The sequence below is a fragment of the Dermacentor variabilis genome, chromosome 10, assembly GCF_050947875.1.
Source record: "Dermacentor variabilis isolate Ectoservices chromosome 10, ASM5094787v1, whole genome shotgun sequence".
NCBI classification, from domain to species: Eukaryota; Metazoa; Arthropoda; class Arachnida; order Ixodida; family Ixodidae; genus Dermacentor; species Dermacentor variabilis.
The window spans coordinates 19,444,681-19,463,249 of NC_134577.1; the positions used below are offsets into that span (position 1 = coordinate 19,444,681).

The window sequence follows — 18,569 nt, forward strand, 5'->3', positions numbered from 1 at the left end:
AACTAATTGCCAAAAATCACTATTTCTAAAAATCATCAGGTTACACAGAAAACTACGCACACATTTTTCGCGCTGTCTGCGTTTCGTTTTACTGGATTCAGAGAATCTTGAGCCGCACAGCTATGGCGGAAGAGAAAGGCGGGAACTTCGGCTTGGCTGCCATGCGCAGGGATCATCACGGACTGTAACAAGTAGGTGACAGTCGCTGCAGCAATTTTCGAGGGTGTTGTGATAAAGACGCGGCTAAATTCAGGGGCTGTAGTCCTCTGTCTTAGTTTTTATGCGGGTGTTTGCACAAAGTTTCCAGTGGCTCCTTGATAAAATGGTCCGTACGATGCGACATTCAAGAAGGCCGCAGTTATACAATCATTGAAATCGTAACCGCCCCCCAGACCTCGTGATAGTGGGGCCATGTGAGATTCACACGACCGCCGATATGAAGCTGCTCTGTAGTTGGCCCGAAAGGCGCCGGCCCGTCTTGTTTTGTGAGGTCAGTCAACCTGAGGCGAGTCACAGGCCAGTCGACCGAGCCAGTCTCTCGAGCTAGGGAGAACACAGCCATACGCAAGTGTATGCGCAAATGCCATTCGGACGCGCTATCGAGAAGTACAGAAGCTAGGTCTTCAGTCATCATCATGAAGATAATATGGATAATACTTTACTTCGCGACCACTTCAGGTAGGAGAAGGCTGCAGCATTTTGGAGCGTTCCGCTTCGCTGAATCCGAGAAAAAAAAGTGTTCCACTTGTACTGGTCTCAGACACATTTCGAGAAAACGGATGAAGAAGCCTACTAGTGGACAGCGGTTTTATGGTGTCCACACGTTTGCTGTGTCCTCCGCTACGTGTTGCATACACAGTTTCTGTATTGAAAACATCCCGAGGAAAAAGCAATATTTCACTGACAGACGCCGAGACGCCGAGAGGTCATCCAAAGGAGCTTTAGCTCTGGCCTTTTACTTTGTCTAGGCGAGATTGCGATGCTAGCGACTAGAAAAATGAAAGCGCCTGAGAAAGTGGCATTATGTTAGAAAAGCGAGATATCGGCTGAAATCAAAGTTCGGACTTGCTAATCAGCATCGGAGAAAGATAGTTAATCTAGAAAGGGAGAAAACTGTTGTTGATGGGAAAGAAAATGGCGGTGAATGAAGCTAACAGTGAAGACACTTCGAAGTCTTAAATCCCGACCACATCACTTACGAGAATATCTTGAGAAGCCTTAGGGCGTCATGTAGGCGACAAGGATGTGGCCAAAGTTCTAACAGAACACTTTCATAATGAGTTTGACGGACGAACTTGGACAAATGTTGCATGTCAGTGCTTATCTTTTCATAGCATACCGCGGACACATGCACAAGACGTATTCAGTAGTCTCGAGTATATCGCACTTCTCGCAGTCCAGGCTGATATAGTGAAGTGTGTACAGGCCAGATGCACATAAATGTTCTGGTCACTAGCACATCACAGCACCTAGTCACCTGGGAAATTGCATTATAGAGCTTCGAATTGATGCTGCTTTCGCCTAATCATGTCAAAAATTGTCTGGTTGATACAAGGGGCCGCATGACACTTCTCATAAGAGCGTAGAATATTCAAAGGTGAATCAAGAATGTACCTCATACCATGCAATAGCCCATAACGTGTGCCGCACGGACCTAGAAACCTTATGAACAATGTATGCAAAACGGTTTTGTTTAATGCCTTTTGTTGGAAAGCCCAAGTTCTACGTAAACAAAAAAATCCTTTTTTTCGCCTTTAATGGAAGCTACCAGCAATTAAGCAGAACTGACGCGATGTTGTCAGGTGCAATGCTAAATACCTAGAACCATTCTTTCCTGGGAATGGTGCGGGCTATGTTCACGATACAAAGTGACGCAACAATCTACCACATACTTCACAGGATTCGACGTGGGCAAAGAGTACGTGTACGAGCAAAAAGGAACTCTGCATATTGAAAATCCCGAACAGCCCTTGCAGTCCGCGGGCGTTGGGTTTAGGAGCAAGATAGTCGCCCAGCCAAAGGAAGGCCGCACAATCTTTTCGGTAAGCGTGGTATGGATAAAGGCACCGCTTCTCCAGCGATGTGCGACTGTGCGCATGCTCGTAAACACAAGACGGGTTCACAATGACTGCTGTTCAAAGAAGTTTTGCCCATGCAGAAAGTCTCGCCATAGTATAGATGTGGCCGGTTAGCGCAGGTTGGAAATATAGCAGTAAATGGGCACAGTACGGACGACAAAGACTGTAAAGCCAAAGCACAAACGTGGTGCTAGCTTTCAACGTTGTTATTGGCATAGTGGGCGTTACACAAGTGTTTAGAAGAGCACACCAACGTACAGAATGCATTTCAAGGCAACATAAGTAATTGAGCCTGTGTGCCACTATTTGACAGCTGCATAAGTAGTACCGGCTAAACATAACTGGCAGTTAACAGAAGAAATTATGGAGGCCAATCTTCATAAGCTTTCCGTTTTTTTTTATGTTAGTGCTCATTCAGTTACGCTTTCTTCGCATTTGTCTCCAACCCTTCTGCGGCAGCCACGTTACCTTCAAGGGAGTTCTCATGATACCTCCCATTTTTATTCTATTTCCTTTTTATTTGCATTTCATCTACAATAGTTGTTTTATGTCAGCGCCTGCTTAATGTGCTTTATTTTCTTGTGGGCTCATCCTCCGTGTTACACCCATTCGTCGCCTGTTAACTCTATCACGATATCTAGAAAGAAATTAATTCTGGGGTTTACTTTGCGAAGACTACGATACAATTAAACTTCTTGGGCCATTCGGTTGATATCTATTGAGGCCATTGTAGCGCAAAGGAGCACGGACAAAGAAGAGGACAGGAAACTACACCGCGCGTAGTGTCCAGTCCTCTTCTTTATCCGTGTTTCTTTGCGCTACCATGGCCTCAATGTGATGCAATCATGAGGCATGCCTTAGGCTCCGCATTAATTTGGATGACCTGAAGTCCATTAAAAGCTGAATATCACTATGCGAACGCTTTTCATTGCGCCACCATCGAAATGCCGTGATCTAATCCTCGACCGCGATCTCAGTAGCTCAACGCCAAAGCCACTGAGATACCATGGTGAGTGTATCACGATCATGCCGTCACTATCATCATCATAATCATTATCGTAACACGACCACAATCACTACTTGAGCGAGTTGCATGGACCACATATACTCTAAGACAATCCTGTAAAAGTTCGCGGCCATGTTGTTTTCGTCGACCTCCCGCATATCGAAAAAACAAGAAAGCAGGAGTTAGATCAGCCAATCATGCTCTAATGAAGCTGCCTTGAAGTAAGCTCAACGTTCAGAAAAAGGCGTGTTGGAAGGGAAAGTACTGAGAAATGTGAGGAGAGTGTTAAAGTTAAGAAATAGAGTGTCTAGTGCCGGGATCCTACATTGTGTGCAAGGCGAACATTGTCCCTCGTAGTGGAAAACGGCGCGAGGAAGAATGACTGAGAATCAAGATGCCCAAAACGTGAGCGAACCACAACGCTCATTTTATGATTATACCGCGGTTCTTAGTCATCGTTTCTCTCCATGTTTTCCACTATAGAATCCAATAAGTCCAATGTAGCACTCTTTTGAAGGTTGTTGTCTTTTTTTAGTTTTCTGAACTGCTCTAATTATGAGTGCAGATCGTCGATTTCGAATCGGAAGACTTCAACTCTGAGAGCATCGACGTCGCTCACCACGAGTTCAAATACGCTCGGAACGATAAGATAGCCGGCGCACTCCAGCAACCATTCGCTGCCAGCTTCAACGAAGGAAAGGTATTTGCTTTACCAAAATGTGTACAAAACAAATGATCAACTGGAAACCTGATCGAATGTTAGTTCGTATGTCAGTAGCTCCTGAACAAGAATAAACCATTAATAAAACGCAAGCTATTTTCCTTAAATCAGTTGGAACTGGAAATGCATGCACCTGTGTACTGCCGAACAAAAAAGAATCCGGACCTCGAAATCCGTCAAATAGATTATTTTGTCACAGCCAATGTACTCAAACATGTGTTCACATTTACAGCGGATCTTTTAGCGTATGGATGCCGCATCGCTCGGCTAAAAATAAGATCGTGTGGGGAAGTCGGGAGAAAACTTAACTGATTCATTAATTCTGTTGTGCGAATACTTTTACACGTTGCTTTATTGCGGAGCAAGACAAGCCTGCACAACAACTATACATACCGCGATCTATCTCACCACGAGTTTCACAAAGAGTCAAACAACCACCCGCTCAATGGTCTCGCTCTTTCGTAGGCATATTCGACGAAGGAAAGGTACAATAATAAAATAATATTTAGTGGGTAATTTATGCCTACTAAATTCTATTTACCTCATCTTCAGGGGCAGAAGCACTTTGCACACCCATATTGAAGAAAGTGTGATTTGAACCGCCTTGTTTGTTTATTTCCAATACTATGAGTCTTGCCCCGGCTGTTACAGGACGAGTACTTTTTATCACAACGTACATAACTTCGACTATTCTACTAGCCTTCCTATTTCTGTCCACTTCAGCAAAGACGTTGTGGAGGCCACACCTTCTATATTACGATGTGCTTGCGGAAATAAACACAAAGGGAATGTGTGGCTCGACATGGAATTGCTTTAAACAATCTTAAACGTGGTGATCTTCCATTTTGATTATTTCCATGAGTAAACGTCTGCAATTAAGCACTAATGTTTCAGTCCTCCAGCGCTAGGACTTTTTTACTCTTTCGTGTGAACACGCGAAAGAGCAAAATGAGGCGCGATTACTTGTATCTGAAGCGTACGGCAGACAGTCCTGCTTTTAGCATGCCTCGAAGTCGGCCATCAGAATAAGCGCTCATTAACTCGCGCGCCTTTCACTATCGGACACTGAGCCCCGTTTTGTGCCGCCCCCGGCAGATCGAAGAGATCGAGATAGGCAAGGGCGAACACTTGTGGGTGAGGAACGTGAAGAAGGGCGTGCTGTCCCTCTTCCAACTGGACCTCGTCAAGGGACGACACGAGCACCTCGATGACAAACAGTACCACGTCAAAGAGGTAGGCCACAAACACGTGCAGGTGTCAGCATGGAACATCGGGAAGGCAGGCCGTTAACAGTGCAGCCTTTCTGAATAAATACTATATTAAAGTGGTGACTGAACTCAGAGAAAGCTTGTACATTTACGGTCCTCATAGTTTTTGTGCTGCGCCACAAAGACATTTTGATTCAAGGCCCTCAAGATCAGGTTTACCGTGGCATCGTAAGCGTAATATAACGTAGCTTTAATCAGTGCCTCATTTACCCGTCTAGAAGGCGTGTGAACGGGACGTACGGCTCTGGTGCTGCCATTTCTGTTATACTTAGGGCACGTGCTACCTAATGGCTTTTGTATCAAAGACACTGCTTATGTACCACGCCTTATGTTCATGAGCAAAGACGGCGGTGAGCCAAACTTTCTGGTTCTCTGCAAAGTTGACTAGCCATCTATTAACCTATTGATGCTCAGTTTACATGTGAAGAGTGTGTAGCTTTAATACAGCACACACTCAAAGAATTTCTTCGGAGCTTAATGAGAAGCCTGGTGCAACACGTCCCTAGTTTTGCCGATTGTAATCTACTGAAAATATGTTTCTGTTGAATCGATGCGGTTTTTCACACGCACATGATGCTGCTCACTTTGCGAAGTCCGTAATAATCCAGAGGTAAAAGCAATGTTTTATACATGTGAAAATTAAAATAAATATTTGTTTGGTGATCAGTTGTGCTCAGCGGCCTGAATGAACGACCACATTCCTTGATGGCCAAGTGAATGCATGAGCTCTTGCAGCACTCAGTTTACACTCCCAAGAGTGTGCGTTTGGAGTTATTATGAGACCTATGAAACTGCTGTGCGATTCTCCTTTAACCATGACACTCCACTCAAGTTCTTCTCCTGTATCTGTGCATGCCATACGTTGCACTTTTTCAATTACTTACTTCGTAACTTCGGCCTCTCTTCTGTTCAAGTTGGCTGGTGCACGGTGTTTCTAAAAAATGACAGTCACTAATCTGGTTTTTGTTCTCGTTCATGAAGTGTTATATTATTTGGCAATACTAATCATAAACTCTAACAGGACGGTCTGCATGGCCCTTGCGATACCTTGTACATCGTGCACGATGGACAGCATGACAGCTTTAAGGTGACCAAGATTAAAAACCTGGAAAAATGCGACCGGCCCCAGTACGCTGCCATAGGCAGAGAAGCGGCTGAAAAATGTGTGAAGTGCGAAGCACAGAAAATGGTGAGTACTACTTCAGATGCATGTAGACACAGCGTTTGTATTAAATGGGCATTACAGAAAATTTAACTAAAAGTGGGTTGTCTGATTATACTTCTCGAATATGAAACGGGACTCTTTCTTTTATGTGATTGCCTACGTTAGGTCCAAAATGTCGGAGCGATGTTTTTCTGGAAACTCTTTCCGCAACACTAAAGTAACACTATGCTAGAAATTTCACTAAAAAATAAATTAAGTTGCCACAAAAGGTATGTTCTGCGCGATAGCTTGTAATGCTGAGTGATGCCATGGTACTAGAGGGCCCATGCGCTCGGACTCGGATTCCTCGGCATCGGCTCGGCAGCTCAGATCTCGAGCCACGAGGTTGGCGATCTTGTTGCCAAGAATTCCGTGGTGAGCTGGCGTCCAAATCATCATGACTCGCTGGCGGCTTTTGATTGATGATTCTGAACTTGTTCATATGAATGCTGCCGCTAGCGAAGCTGCGACACACCTGTTGAGAGTCGGTCACTATGGCTTCAACCTCTGTTTGGGAGAACTCTAGGAAACAATATGATAACAATCTTTCTTTAGAAGCAACTGAATTTTCTGTTCATTTGTCAGAACGTGTTTAACTTTGTTGGTGGGGGAGGGGGAGTAGTCATCCGGTCATTCTGTCAACTTTCTGGAATGTTATGGAGGCAAACCAATGCCTATCCCGGCCCCATAGCCTGTTCCCACTTGTGTACCGAACTCTGCTCCAACAACTGTGCTCATTACCAGAAGAAAGCTGATCCTTTCCATATATTGTGAGCTTGGCCTAAAGCTGCCCCCTCGGGGTCCCAGCATCTAATCTTGAGCAGTGGGAGGCCACATTGCTCAGCTTCCACCCAGATCTAGATCCGCGTCATCCAGAGGGCTGAGGCGGCCACCGTGGCCCAAGGGCTCCTGGCCGCCTAGCGTGGCCAACCACCGCCTTTCACGTTTTTTTTTCAGATTAAGTTTTCACTCGCGTGTAACGCTATGAGATGAGTAGTAACTTCGTGCAAGGAAAATGACTCAAATAAAGCACTCTTCAGTCATTTAGATTGGTATGTATTCTACTAGCATTATATGGCACACTGAGCAGCTTATTGTTGAAATTCATGAAAGCCTTGGAAACATGTTCCTTCTAAATACTTGAGAGTAGTGATCAGAAAACTAAAGGCCTTAAAAATGTATTTCTTTTTTTTAACGCAAACCAAAGTCCGCTCACTAAGGAATATGCTGACGAGAACAATTCAATGTATGTCTTTCTTTCTTTTTTATTAGCATCCTTCGTCCTCCACATCTGATGTTCATTACGACCTAAAGGGAACAGTGCAGCATTACGTGATTAAGCACGTCTGGGCTCAGTCTGGATACCTCTTCAAGCCTCACGGCGAGGGCAAGAAGGTCCACGTCAAATTGAAGTAGGTGTGTCTAAAAAAACCACCTTGGACTATGTGCTGCAAAGTACGCAGTCTTTGGATAAGCAACTTAAAGTGTAGCCACCACTAAGTAGTTTGGTTCAGTCGAGTTAGGACTTCCGCTAAGGATGAGCTTTAAGTACCAGACAGAAGCTGTGACGCGGCGTCTAATACGATATGCGACGAGCCTGAAAGACAGCTCCTTCGAATTATAAATGTGTCTTAGTCGATTGAGCCAGTTGGAAAGTTGCTTCATGCGGTTGGGGTATTAGCCGTAGGTACCGGGTGTCCGAGCAAGCGTATATATATGGCGGGTGTTTTGAACAAGGAGTCTCAAAAATTATGGGGTTTTACGTGCGAAAAGCACTTTCTGATTATGAAGCACGCCGTAGTGGAGAACTTCCAAAATTTCGACCACGCGGGTATCTTTAACGTGCACCTAAATCTAAGTACACGGGTTTTTTCGCATTTCCCCCCATCGAAATGCGGCCGCCGTGGCCGGGATTCAATCCCGCGACCTCGTGCTCAGCAGTCCAACACCATAGCCACTGAACAACCACGGTGGGTGAACAGGGAGTCTAGGAAGAATGGATCCTAATAAGCATCTTTCCAAATTTTAAATCTAGCCTTATCGACGATGCAGGTTGCACAACTAACGGCAATCGACGCGTGCGAGCCCAGATGCCTTTTTTTGTGACATGGAAAATGTTGACGTGACTGTCGTGGTGGAAACATGCGCAAGAGCCTCGACATCTGCAATTGGCAGCCCTTATGCATTTGAATAATGAGCAGTGCCGGCATTAGTTGGGCACATGTGCAGCGCAGAGAAGCGGCCTTCACAATTAGGATGGTATACTATCGCCAGTTTCAAGAAAATGAGAGAACTCTCACAACAATGGCGTGTCTCGGCTACTAGAGCAGAAGCGTGCTATTTGAAGGACGTGGACAACGCATTTGTTGTGTCGCGTACTTAATTAAGAACAAAAGTAGTGGCGTTGAGTTGGCTTTGCAGCAACTGTCCAAATCTGTGCAAAGCTGTTTCGTGCAGCCCAGGTTTCGGCCAGTTTATGCTTGCTGAGACATGTTTACGGTGCAAAACCGACAGAACGTTGGCGACACACATAACAAGGAGCACGCAAGTAAGGTCGTTATTAGAAACTGCGCTTTTACTGAAACACTAAGTGTGTCTCTGTTGAATTAAGAGCATGTGTAACCATCATCAACTGGCCACCGCTGTCTTTACTCAGTCTTGAAAACAAGTGAAGTCGTCCAGGAGAGCTAAGTGGCGCTTGGGTGGCCGCTCGGATAGATACCACGCAGTCTTGGAAACCTCTGGGCCACGCTTTAGGTTTTCCTGTCATTAGACAACCTTATAACACTCTGTCTAGTCTTGAAAGACGGTAATATTGTACGGAAGGGCTAACTGGTTCTTCGGTGGCCCCTTGAATCCTTAACTGACCCTTTCACAAAGTTTTTTACACGAAGAGTGACAGAAAAGTAATGGCTATTATTTTCCGGGGCGTAAAGTCTTAGTTTCGGTCCAATGAAATCCCAATTGGAAGTGTCTCACCCTCCTGCGAGTTCCCTTTCGTTTCCCTATCGTGTGTTCATGTCCACTGAATATACGATCCTTGAGCAAGTTGTTAGTAAACAACTATGTTAATGCTTAGCACACGTTTCGCGCCTTTCGCATTTCACTGAGCGACGCTCTGATTGGCTGCGCACATCTGCAGTCGCACACTGGACCTCCTGGAGGAGCGCGACGCCGCCGCAGACATCTCGCTCGACAAGGGCGTTGAGAAGGAGCACTCGCTGGCCCAGGAGTTTCCCATTACTAGAGACCTGAAGACTGTCGACGATTTGAAGCATCCAAATGCTCTTTTCAAGCACTACGAGGTCCATGCGCACAAAGCAAAAGTAAGTTCTCTAGCATACTTACGGCGAATGCCACAGATCAATCTGGTTCATAGGCTTGAATCTTACTGCGTGAGCTCGCATAAACCATGGATTCCGGGAATCCTGACCCACAAGAGCAGGTGAAACGGTTCGCTTCGGGTTACCCCGAACATTATCACCCGCAACCGATGCCTCATGGCCGTTTAGTTTAGGTGTTGTTAAGCTTTCGGTATAAGCACGCCTCAAGAGTGGAGAAAAGAAACGTGATGGATCGTATGGAGAGTTATTCCAAAACGAACACCGGGATACTGATTATTCCCCGCTGAGATGAAAAGAGATCAGTAATTATGCAACACACACCCCTGATGTCGATTCGTGTAAGAGAAGCTTTCTTAGTTTTCGAAAACGGTATGTTGAAACACAACGCATGATACGTTAAACCATGCAAATTATTTACAGACTACAGTACGCTATGGCACCACAGGACCACCGTACAATGAGAGGCTCGCAGCGAATTCTCTCAGTCATTATGGTGGAGGTTGCAAAGCAAAAGGAAGTTTTAATCAGCATTAAAACATGTTGAGTCACAAGCCACGACTTGTTCGACCTGGTAGAAACGTAGAAACGCGCCACAGCATCGATGAGATAGATATTCACTTTTACAATGGAGCTGTTAGAACCTCGCTGGGTTTCTCATTGCGTCCGCAGGTTCGCCGAGCTGAGGGAGAGCTGAGAGAGGGAGTGAAAGCAGAGTATTATAAAAATTGTGTCGCGCAGCATAGCGACGCGGAGAGGGTGGGGGGAGCCTAGCGGGGAAGAGCAGAGTGTGATTGTGAAGAGGAAGAGGCGATATTTTTAGCAGCAGCGCGCACGCGAGTGAGGAACGCGGCCCGGATGCGTGCCCTCTCCTGTGGCGCGCTGGGCACAAGGATCAGGCAAGGGTGGAGGGGCGTTCTTCTCCGATGACTGTTAGGGTGTCTGGATGTCCTCCTCGCCCGCCGCTCCTTACAGAGTGGAGACAATCGCGGCGTGTCCGACGGCGTTGGCGACGCGAATCGTGGACGCCGTAATAGACGCCTTTGCCAGACGCCACAGGGAAGTGTTGCCGGCGCTCGTGTGTCTTGTGTGTGGTCTGGCACTACTTTAGTGGCCTTCCCCCAAATCTACTGGTCTCTGGTGTTTGCGATAGCATACCCAAGCATAATTTATACAGCGAAAGCTTTACTGGGCGCGAGCTTGCGATTTCTCCATGGCGGTGTTCCGAGGAGGCACATGACGTCACAAAGCGGCCTCGCCGCGGATATTTCTCTCTCTTGCTCCCTAGTCACTACTGCGCATGCGCCACTGTAGCACCGAGCTACAGGTGTTCCGCCGCTGCTCAGCGCCGCGCCTTTCCGCCGTCGCCGTTTGGTATGACGTCACACCGCGTTCCTTGTCGTTGCGCTCGCTTCCGCGCGCTTCGCCAGCTGCGTCGCATGCCTGATAGCATGTCGGAGGATTGAAAAGGAGAGCTTGCGTGCGCCGCAACCACAGTTGTGGCGGCAGTGTGGACGGCGACAATTTTGATAAGCAAGAGGAGGCCTCGAATCAACATCGTACCGAGATGAAGAGGAAACGAATCGCTACGGAAACAGACCAACAGCGCGCCGAATGACTGGCTAAACGCCGCAGCATAGTTAGACAACCAGACTAACCTGGACTTGCAATCAAGATTAACCAAGGCTAACCATGCTATGCCTTAGCTTTCGCTACGTATATCCTGGCATAGCCGAGCTAAGCCACTGCCAATTTTTTTATAAGTATATCTTCTGTACTACGTGGTTAAGGCGCCAAGCTTTTCAAAGGGCTGGCTTGCCCGAGGGAAATTCATAAGGGCCTCTTATTTTAACGCAATACCGTCAAGGACTCCGTGTCGCTGAAAATACGGCGCCGGCGAAAATTGCCGTATAGCTGAGAACGACACTTTACCGGAAGCCCACGGATGGCCTTCACATATTGATAGCCCATACATAGCTGCACATCCACTTATGTCAAATAGGCAGCGGGAGACATAGCTGGCGGACGATGGAATGAGAGCCAAGTGGTTCTCCTGGACCAAGCCCAGCGAGCCGCTCGCGCCAGTGGACCCCTGGACTAAGGGCCCGACCACGCTCGCCTACTTTTCTTTTTTGAAAATAAAGTTTCTTTCCTTCCTTCCCACGAATAGCCAGTAGTATTTAGACTACAACAGTAATCATTCGCGACACTTCAAGCAAGGAATTTTTGTAGGACAAGCGAAACGAATAAGAAGAATCTGCAGCGAGGACCACGATTATATCCGCCACCTAAATGACCTTAAAACAACGCTAGCAGAAAGTAACTATCCCCAAGTTGCTCTCGATAGAGCTTATGATGTCACGTCAAGATTGGAGAGACAGTCGGAATTGGCGAAGAAACAGCCCACACTAGAATCTGACAGACCGCCGGCCTTTATAACAAAATATTCTAATGCACTCCTAAACATCAACAACATCTTACGAAAATATCAGCATTCCCGTAACAGCATTCCCCCGTAATAAAAGCATGTTGTCGCCCCAGGTGCAAAACCTGCAGGCACCTTCAAAGTGACATCAAAATTAAAAGCACCACAAAGAGCTATACACACGAAGTCAAATCTAGCTTCACTTGTACAAGTTCGGATGTGATTTTGTATGCTTGAATGTTCCTTCTGTAAGAAACAATATATGGTTGAAACAGGAATATCAATGAACGTCAGATTAAACAGACATCGCGCGGACACAGCTAAAAAGCTTCCCAAAGCCGTCGCCGAGCATTTCAACCAACCAAGTCATAACTTTGAACTTAAACTTCTTACAGTCAAATTTCCGTTCTGAAAGAAAAAAAAATCGAGAGAGTCATAGCTTATTCATAAGTTCAAGTCATTGCAACCAACAGGCATAAACGTTTCAAAGAGAGCTTTAGAATCTATTCGCTATGCTAAATTTCAAGCTATAGGCAACAACACTTAGTTCGGCTTCTTAGCGTATTTTTTTCCCTTTTCTTTCCCCTTTTTTTTTCAGCCGGTGTGTCAGACGCCGTTGACACGCGTGCGTTGACACGTGGTTGACAGACGAGGAGGGGGAGGGGGGCGTGCCCAGGCCTTGTGCACAGCATTCCTTTATTCTCAATTCGACACGCAACACACCTTCCCTCGTTGCCGCACCCACCCGCCTTACAACCTCTCCCCTTTACAAGAACCCCTCCTATATATACTGTGGCGAGGAAAGCATATGTCGCCTTGAAGAAGACAAGTCCACGTGTCGAAACGTTGGCTCCTGCTTTCACCTTGTTCTCGTATTGCTCATCGTCTTGAATTTCCATCTCCCGCCTTCCCTGTGTTTTCCCCTTATATATTAAGGCATATGTATATGTCCCGTCTTGCTATATGACATGGGGTATATGAGGGTTATATTGCCGCACCGTTCTATCCCTAAAGTTGGTCATACCTTCTCTTACATTCTTGGTTATTCCTGGGAAGTTCAAGAATGACAGCCCACAAACAAATGTCATTAAACAAAGCACCGATACCGCATGACATTTATGTTAAATCTTCTCATACTGAAATATTAAAAGTGCGAAACAATAACAGAAACCTGAAATGATGTCATTTTCTAGCGCGGCTGTGCACTATCGCTAAGATCGTCCCACGCAAAAGGCCTCGTTTCTTCCAGAAAGCTCGCCTTCGTGCATACGTTCGCCGCCAGAGTTTCCCTGTAAGCATTACGGTTACAAAAGTTGCAGTTGCAAAGAGGCGTGAGAAGCAGTCGGGAATGTTCGGATACTACTGCGTTCCACTCTTCAATGGGGAACTTTAACCACCCTCCAAATTCTCATTCCACCTTTGTTCGTTGCCTAATGCTTAGAACATCGGGCTTCTCTGCTGCGGAAAACAAGTTCAGAAGTAACAACCGGAAGTGTAATTTCTTTATATGACTGCACAATATCTTGCGGCACGATTTCCATAAATTGTGGGAGTGCGGAGCTTTGACATCACTGGGCGCCTGTACAGTCTAGTGGTTAGATAGGTTAAAGATACCTCCAAACTCCAAAAAGTGGCATTAAAAATCCAGCTTCAGTTTGACTGGCGCAAATTCTTATCAAAAAGCCCGGTCTGGCCGAACCACCGTTTCACTACTTGGCGTTGCGCACCATTTTGTTTGCGTCTGGCCATAAGAAAGCAACCACCTTTTTTTTTGCGATAGCAATTTAGCGGGCACTTCAGGCGAATTTCAGCACTTGGCGTCGTTGTCGGCGTGACGTTCCGCTAAAAGTCCAAGTGCGATAAGATCACGGCCGCATGGCGTACACTGTAGTACACGAGGCAAAGCTTGCGAAGGTGAGCCGAGAAGGACGGCAGTTTGATACGGCGACGTCTTCTCGCGCACGCAAGGGAGGAATACAGAGAGTCTGCGCAACGTGTACGCAGTTGGGGACGCATCTCCTCTTCTATTCCGGCTGCGGCGGCTGAGCGCCGCGCATGCGCCGCATCTTGCGGGTAATCTGCGGTAGGTTCGAACGTTAGGTGACTCGAGATAGCTGATGGTTTCGTGTGCGCTGTGTCTGTGTCTCATCCTGGAGCCTTTGCTGTGCGCAAGGCTCCAGGTAGAGCGTAAGTAAGGAGGCGCGTTCAATTGGGGGTGGAGACAGGCTACTTGTCTCGAAAGCCAGCTAGTCGGGGACAGTCTGCCGTGCGCTGTGTTTTCGCTGCTTAGTTCGCGTTGATGCGAGAGGCAGCACGAAGGTGAGCCGGTGGCTTGTAGCTTTGTGTGCGCTGTGTTCTGACCGCTGAATTTGCGTTGCAGCGTCGCTTCGCTCACTGCTGCTGCCGCGCTCCATCACTCCAGCGTTTTGACAGCGAGTTTCTGCGGTCATCGAGTGAGAGGTGCGCATATTTGCATGTGCGGGCTTGACACCATGCTTATTAAGTTGGTTAGTATGCCTATGTTTACAAGCTCATACGGTTGATAAAAATACTATCGTTACTTCGTGTAGAGTTTCACTAATTTGCTTCGCAGTCGGGGCTCCACCTTTCAGGTGAAAGTGCGACCTTTTTCTTTTTTTTTCATGGCGTGTTGTCATTCGTTTACTTATCAGTGTTTCCTTAGCGCCTGTACACTTGAAATGCCATCATTCATTCTCAAGCACTCACATAAGCGTATACCTTACGTTATTAAACACAGTCCATGTAACTTCCTTTCGCAGCCGGTGAGCTTCCATACATATAATGAATAAAGTTCACGCTCTCAGTTGTTATCTTGAAGCAGAACCTTTCATTTACTTCAGCAGTTGGTCTACTTACCAGCACTTCATGAATGTGATGAAGCGCTCTCTGTCTGAAAACAAAAGTGGCCACCGTGAGATTTGTCACGGGGGCCGCTTTTGCCTTCAGACGCTTCAAGATACAAATACAGAGAGTACTCCAGTGCATCTTCAAAACGTACATGGCTCTTAGTGATTCAGACGCCTTAAGGCGTCTGAATCCCAAAGAGCTGTTTACTTTTTGAAGATGGCTACTTAAACCCGTCAACTCAGTCTCCCTATAATATTGTGTGTGGTCCGATTTCTGGAACAAAGTGTGTTCAGGGAATATAGATGAGCCTGTTTGCAGTTCGGATTAGGCCTGTATAGGCTGGCGCAACTGGAGTACACGGACGATGACATCAAGGAGGTGGGTGACGACAAGCGCGGAGGCCCGTTATTCCTCAGAACACTCAGCTCTTTCGCGAGCTTCGACTACGACGAGATCAATGAAGTCTACCAGAAATACGTGCTACTGACGCCGGAGGAACGCAAGGATAGCATCCTGTAAGTGACCTTGCAATATCCGGCCTACTTCGAACGCATGGCATGCCCGTATTATTATCACTAACCTATTACTAAACTTGTGCACCATATACAGGAAATGCATTTCGACAGGGCATTTGCAACTGGCACGCCTTTAGCAGATACACATGAGTGACGTGGCTGTTTACGTCTCACCGACAGGTGAGCATGAAGCGTGCGAGATAGCAGTTCGTTAAGAGACTTACGACTTTGCCTAGTGGTACGTCATCTTTGAAGCCGACACAACGTGAAAACGTAGGACACCGAAAAGTGGGCCCACACGCAGCCCTACGTGTGAGCCAGCCTTACTTGACCAGTGTTTTCGCACTGTTTTGTTTTCAAAAGTGTTAGAGCTGTACCAACATGTATTGATTATGTCCTAAACATGGCGCTTATGACGTCTTCTATCTCCGCAAACGCTTCCGGTGCACGCAGTGAGCGAAAGCATGGCCTCCGAGATACGCTTTTGTTACCCAGAGGGAGCCGTCGTCGGGAGTGAATTTGGTCGCCACCTAACCTTGGTGTTGTGTAACCTCAACCACATGGTTCTCGCGTGTAAAAGGATGACACATGCCAAGAATTAAGCTCGTGAAACAACAGTTATATGATGTTTTAACTCGATACTAAAGTTGATCGTGAAACATCAGAACTGGCGTCATCGACAGTATCCAGACAATGAGGGAAATTCCGAAGTTTGCTTTATTCCGGCTTTTCCGGCATGCTTCAGGGGCCTAATGGTTAGAGCCTCGGGCTTCTGTGCTGGGGCAGCCGGGTTCAGAAGCAACCATCGGGTACGTATTTTTTTAAAAGCGTGAGTGCACAGGCAGGCTTTTCTGCTGGAACCACTTTTTGGCTCCTAAGCTCGTGTCAAGGTCCCCCCCCCCCAAGCCACACAAACGGCCAGAAACTGAGATGCAATATCAATGGGGGAAAAAGAGTCAACGATTGCGTTGTCGCTTTAGAAACTCGAGGTCGAATATGCCATATCAGTGCTCCTTCCTTTAAGGACGCTTGCTTTATCACATCACTCGAAGGTGAGGGCTAAAACTGTCGCATCACTCATGGGTGTCTGCTAAGGGCGCGGCGTTTGCCGCTCTTCGACAGTACTTTCAGTTCCCTGGGTAAAATAGTTCACAATTCCTTATGCTGCACTAATTAGCAGCGCCAGTTAGTACATGCCACCTGTTATCAACACCTCGGATGAAGCGCTTCAACTCTTACACTAGGATCAGCCACCTGAACGTTTTGGTCAAAATGCTAATTAGTCACTAGCTAGTAAATTTCAAAACTACTTGCTTACTTACTACCTTGATTCATGTTAAAGCGCATGCCGCTATAGTAAAAGCAATTTCAAGACAATTGTCTAATTCTCTCATCTTACCTATATCAACGTAATTCGAACGCATTTTTTTTTCAATCTCTTACAAAAAGACATGAGTCGAAAAGAGTTACTCGTCCTCATAAGCACCTCGTTAACTTCGCTTGGATAGTGCTTAGGACGTCGCCACAAGCGCTACAGCTCCTGTGTGTGTGTGTGCGTTATGCATGCATGTGTGTTCGTTATGCAGGCCTCATGCATTCTCAATTTCACAATTGAAGCAACAACACAAAGAAAGGATATTGTACTGTTGAAGCCAAACCACAAGATGGCATGCACAGTAAAGCCGCTCAGCAAACTGGTGGAATGCAACCAATTACATATTCGGAAAAGTTACAATATTTTCTGCGTGTGGAATGTGAATAATTTTGAAGTACTTATACCTCGGAAATGCTGCGATTTGCTAAACATTCTCTTTAACGAAACAACAACTATACACGACACACACTAGTGTTTGTGTATGTCGTGTCTTCTTTTCCCGCCATTAAGAAAATGTACAGTAAGTTTCACTAAGTTCAGTCCGGGTGCGTTGAAGATTTTATTATATATCTGCAGTTTCGGGATACGCTGCAACAGAAGTGCTTGTTGGCCTAGTTGGTCCTTGCTAAAATACATGTTTTTTTGCCGCAAGTTAAAACACACACAGAAGGAAGACACATAAAGACAACATGGGAGGCCGTGTTGTCTGTGTCTTCCTTTTGTGTGTGTTTTAACTTGTGTGTGTTCTTTTAGTTTCAGGATCAACTGGTATTCAGTTGAACATTATTTGCCAATGAGCCATGGCCTTCCAGAATTGCGGAACGAAATAATACTTCGCACAAGCCATAAGGGCAAACAAGATGATCCAAGACTTTATAGCGTATTTCCCTCGAACATCGCAGCCACACGTTCTTGGACCTCCTTGCCGCCGCTGGCATGAACCCGCACATCATGTTCGGCCTGACCCTGATCAAGAATGAGGAGCTTACCCCACTGGACGCCCACCGCTTCTACGAGAAACTCCACCTAAACCTGAAGGAAGTCAGCACTGTCATCATCCACATGATTGCCGTGAGTGCGATTTCAGTGCCAACGCCGTCATCCACAGGACACTGTGTAAAATTGTACCGAGGGTTGTTCTTTGAAAATCAAGGAACAATTAATTGTCAAGAATTAAGTGATCGGAACTTTTGCTTGGTCTGGCGTCTTTGCCTAGACACAGTTGACGGTGCAGAAGTTATCATCACAACGTTCGTCTTATCACCTTTTTGTTTACACCCTGTGCCTGTCGCTCCGGCAAATTCCTCGCTCAACGTGGAGTAGAAGGCCAGAGGCACGTCACTCAGGGTGACCTCTCCCCCTTTCCCTCCTTGCAGTTTCACTCTCTCTTGTCTCTTTCTGTAGGATTTCATGCTTACACTGTCCTTTCTTAGCAGTGCCGCATCCGCTAGGGCTGTTTATGTTTATTGCGTTAGTTCAGGCACCGCAAAACAACCCTACCGCAAACTCCACCGCCACGGTGCAGGACTCGTGCAAGTCGGAGGCTGTCAAGAGCCACCGAGGAACTTGGAGTGCCTGCAAATTTGCAGCCAGCACGGTAGCAAGCGGCAAAGGATGCAAGCACGCACACGATGACCATGAGGAGGACCACGGCACCTGCAGCCCCGATATCGTCTCGAACATCTTCAACGTGAGTGTTATATGGGTGCATATGAATGCGTTACGCATCATGGACGGGTCAATTTCTCTCCTGAGATTAGCGCGACAA

General features: G+C 46.5%; 1 protein-coding gene across 1 annotated transcript in view; it reads left to right on the forward strand.

The window, feature by feature from the left end:
• The first annotated feature begins 635 nt into the window (after positions 1 to 635).
• LOC142560065 (vitellogenin-6-like) overlaps positions 636 to 18,569 on the forward strand; it is a 46,731-nt gene continuing 28,797 nt past the window's right edge. The window contains exons 1-10 of the mRNA XM_075671843.1: positions 636 to 678; positions 1,900 to 2,042; positions 3,650 to 3,784; positions 4,901 to 5,038; positions 6,095 to 6,262; positions 7,550 to 7,689; positions 9,420 to 9,603; positions 15,230 to 15,426; positions 17,704 to 17,872; positions 18,327 to 18,491. Of these exons, the coding sequence (XP_075527958.1) occupies positions 636 to 678; positions 1,900 to 2,042; positions 3,650 to 3,784; positions 4,901 to 5,038; positions 6,095 to 6,262; positions 7,550 to 7,689; positions 9,420 to 9,603; positions 15,230 to 15,426; positions 17,704 to 17,872; positions 18,327 to 18,491 (1,482 nt within the window). The remainder of the gene's footprint in view (positions 679 to 1,899; positions 2,043 to 3,649; positions 3,785 to 4,900; positions 5,039 to 6,094; positions 6,263 to 7,549; positions 7,690 to 9,419; positions 9,604 to 15,229; positions 15,427 to 17,703; positions 17,873 to 18,326; positions 18,492 to 18,569) is intronic.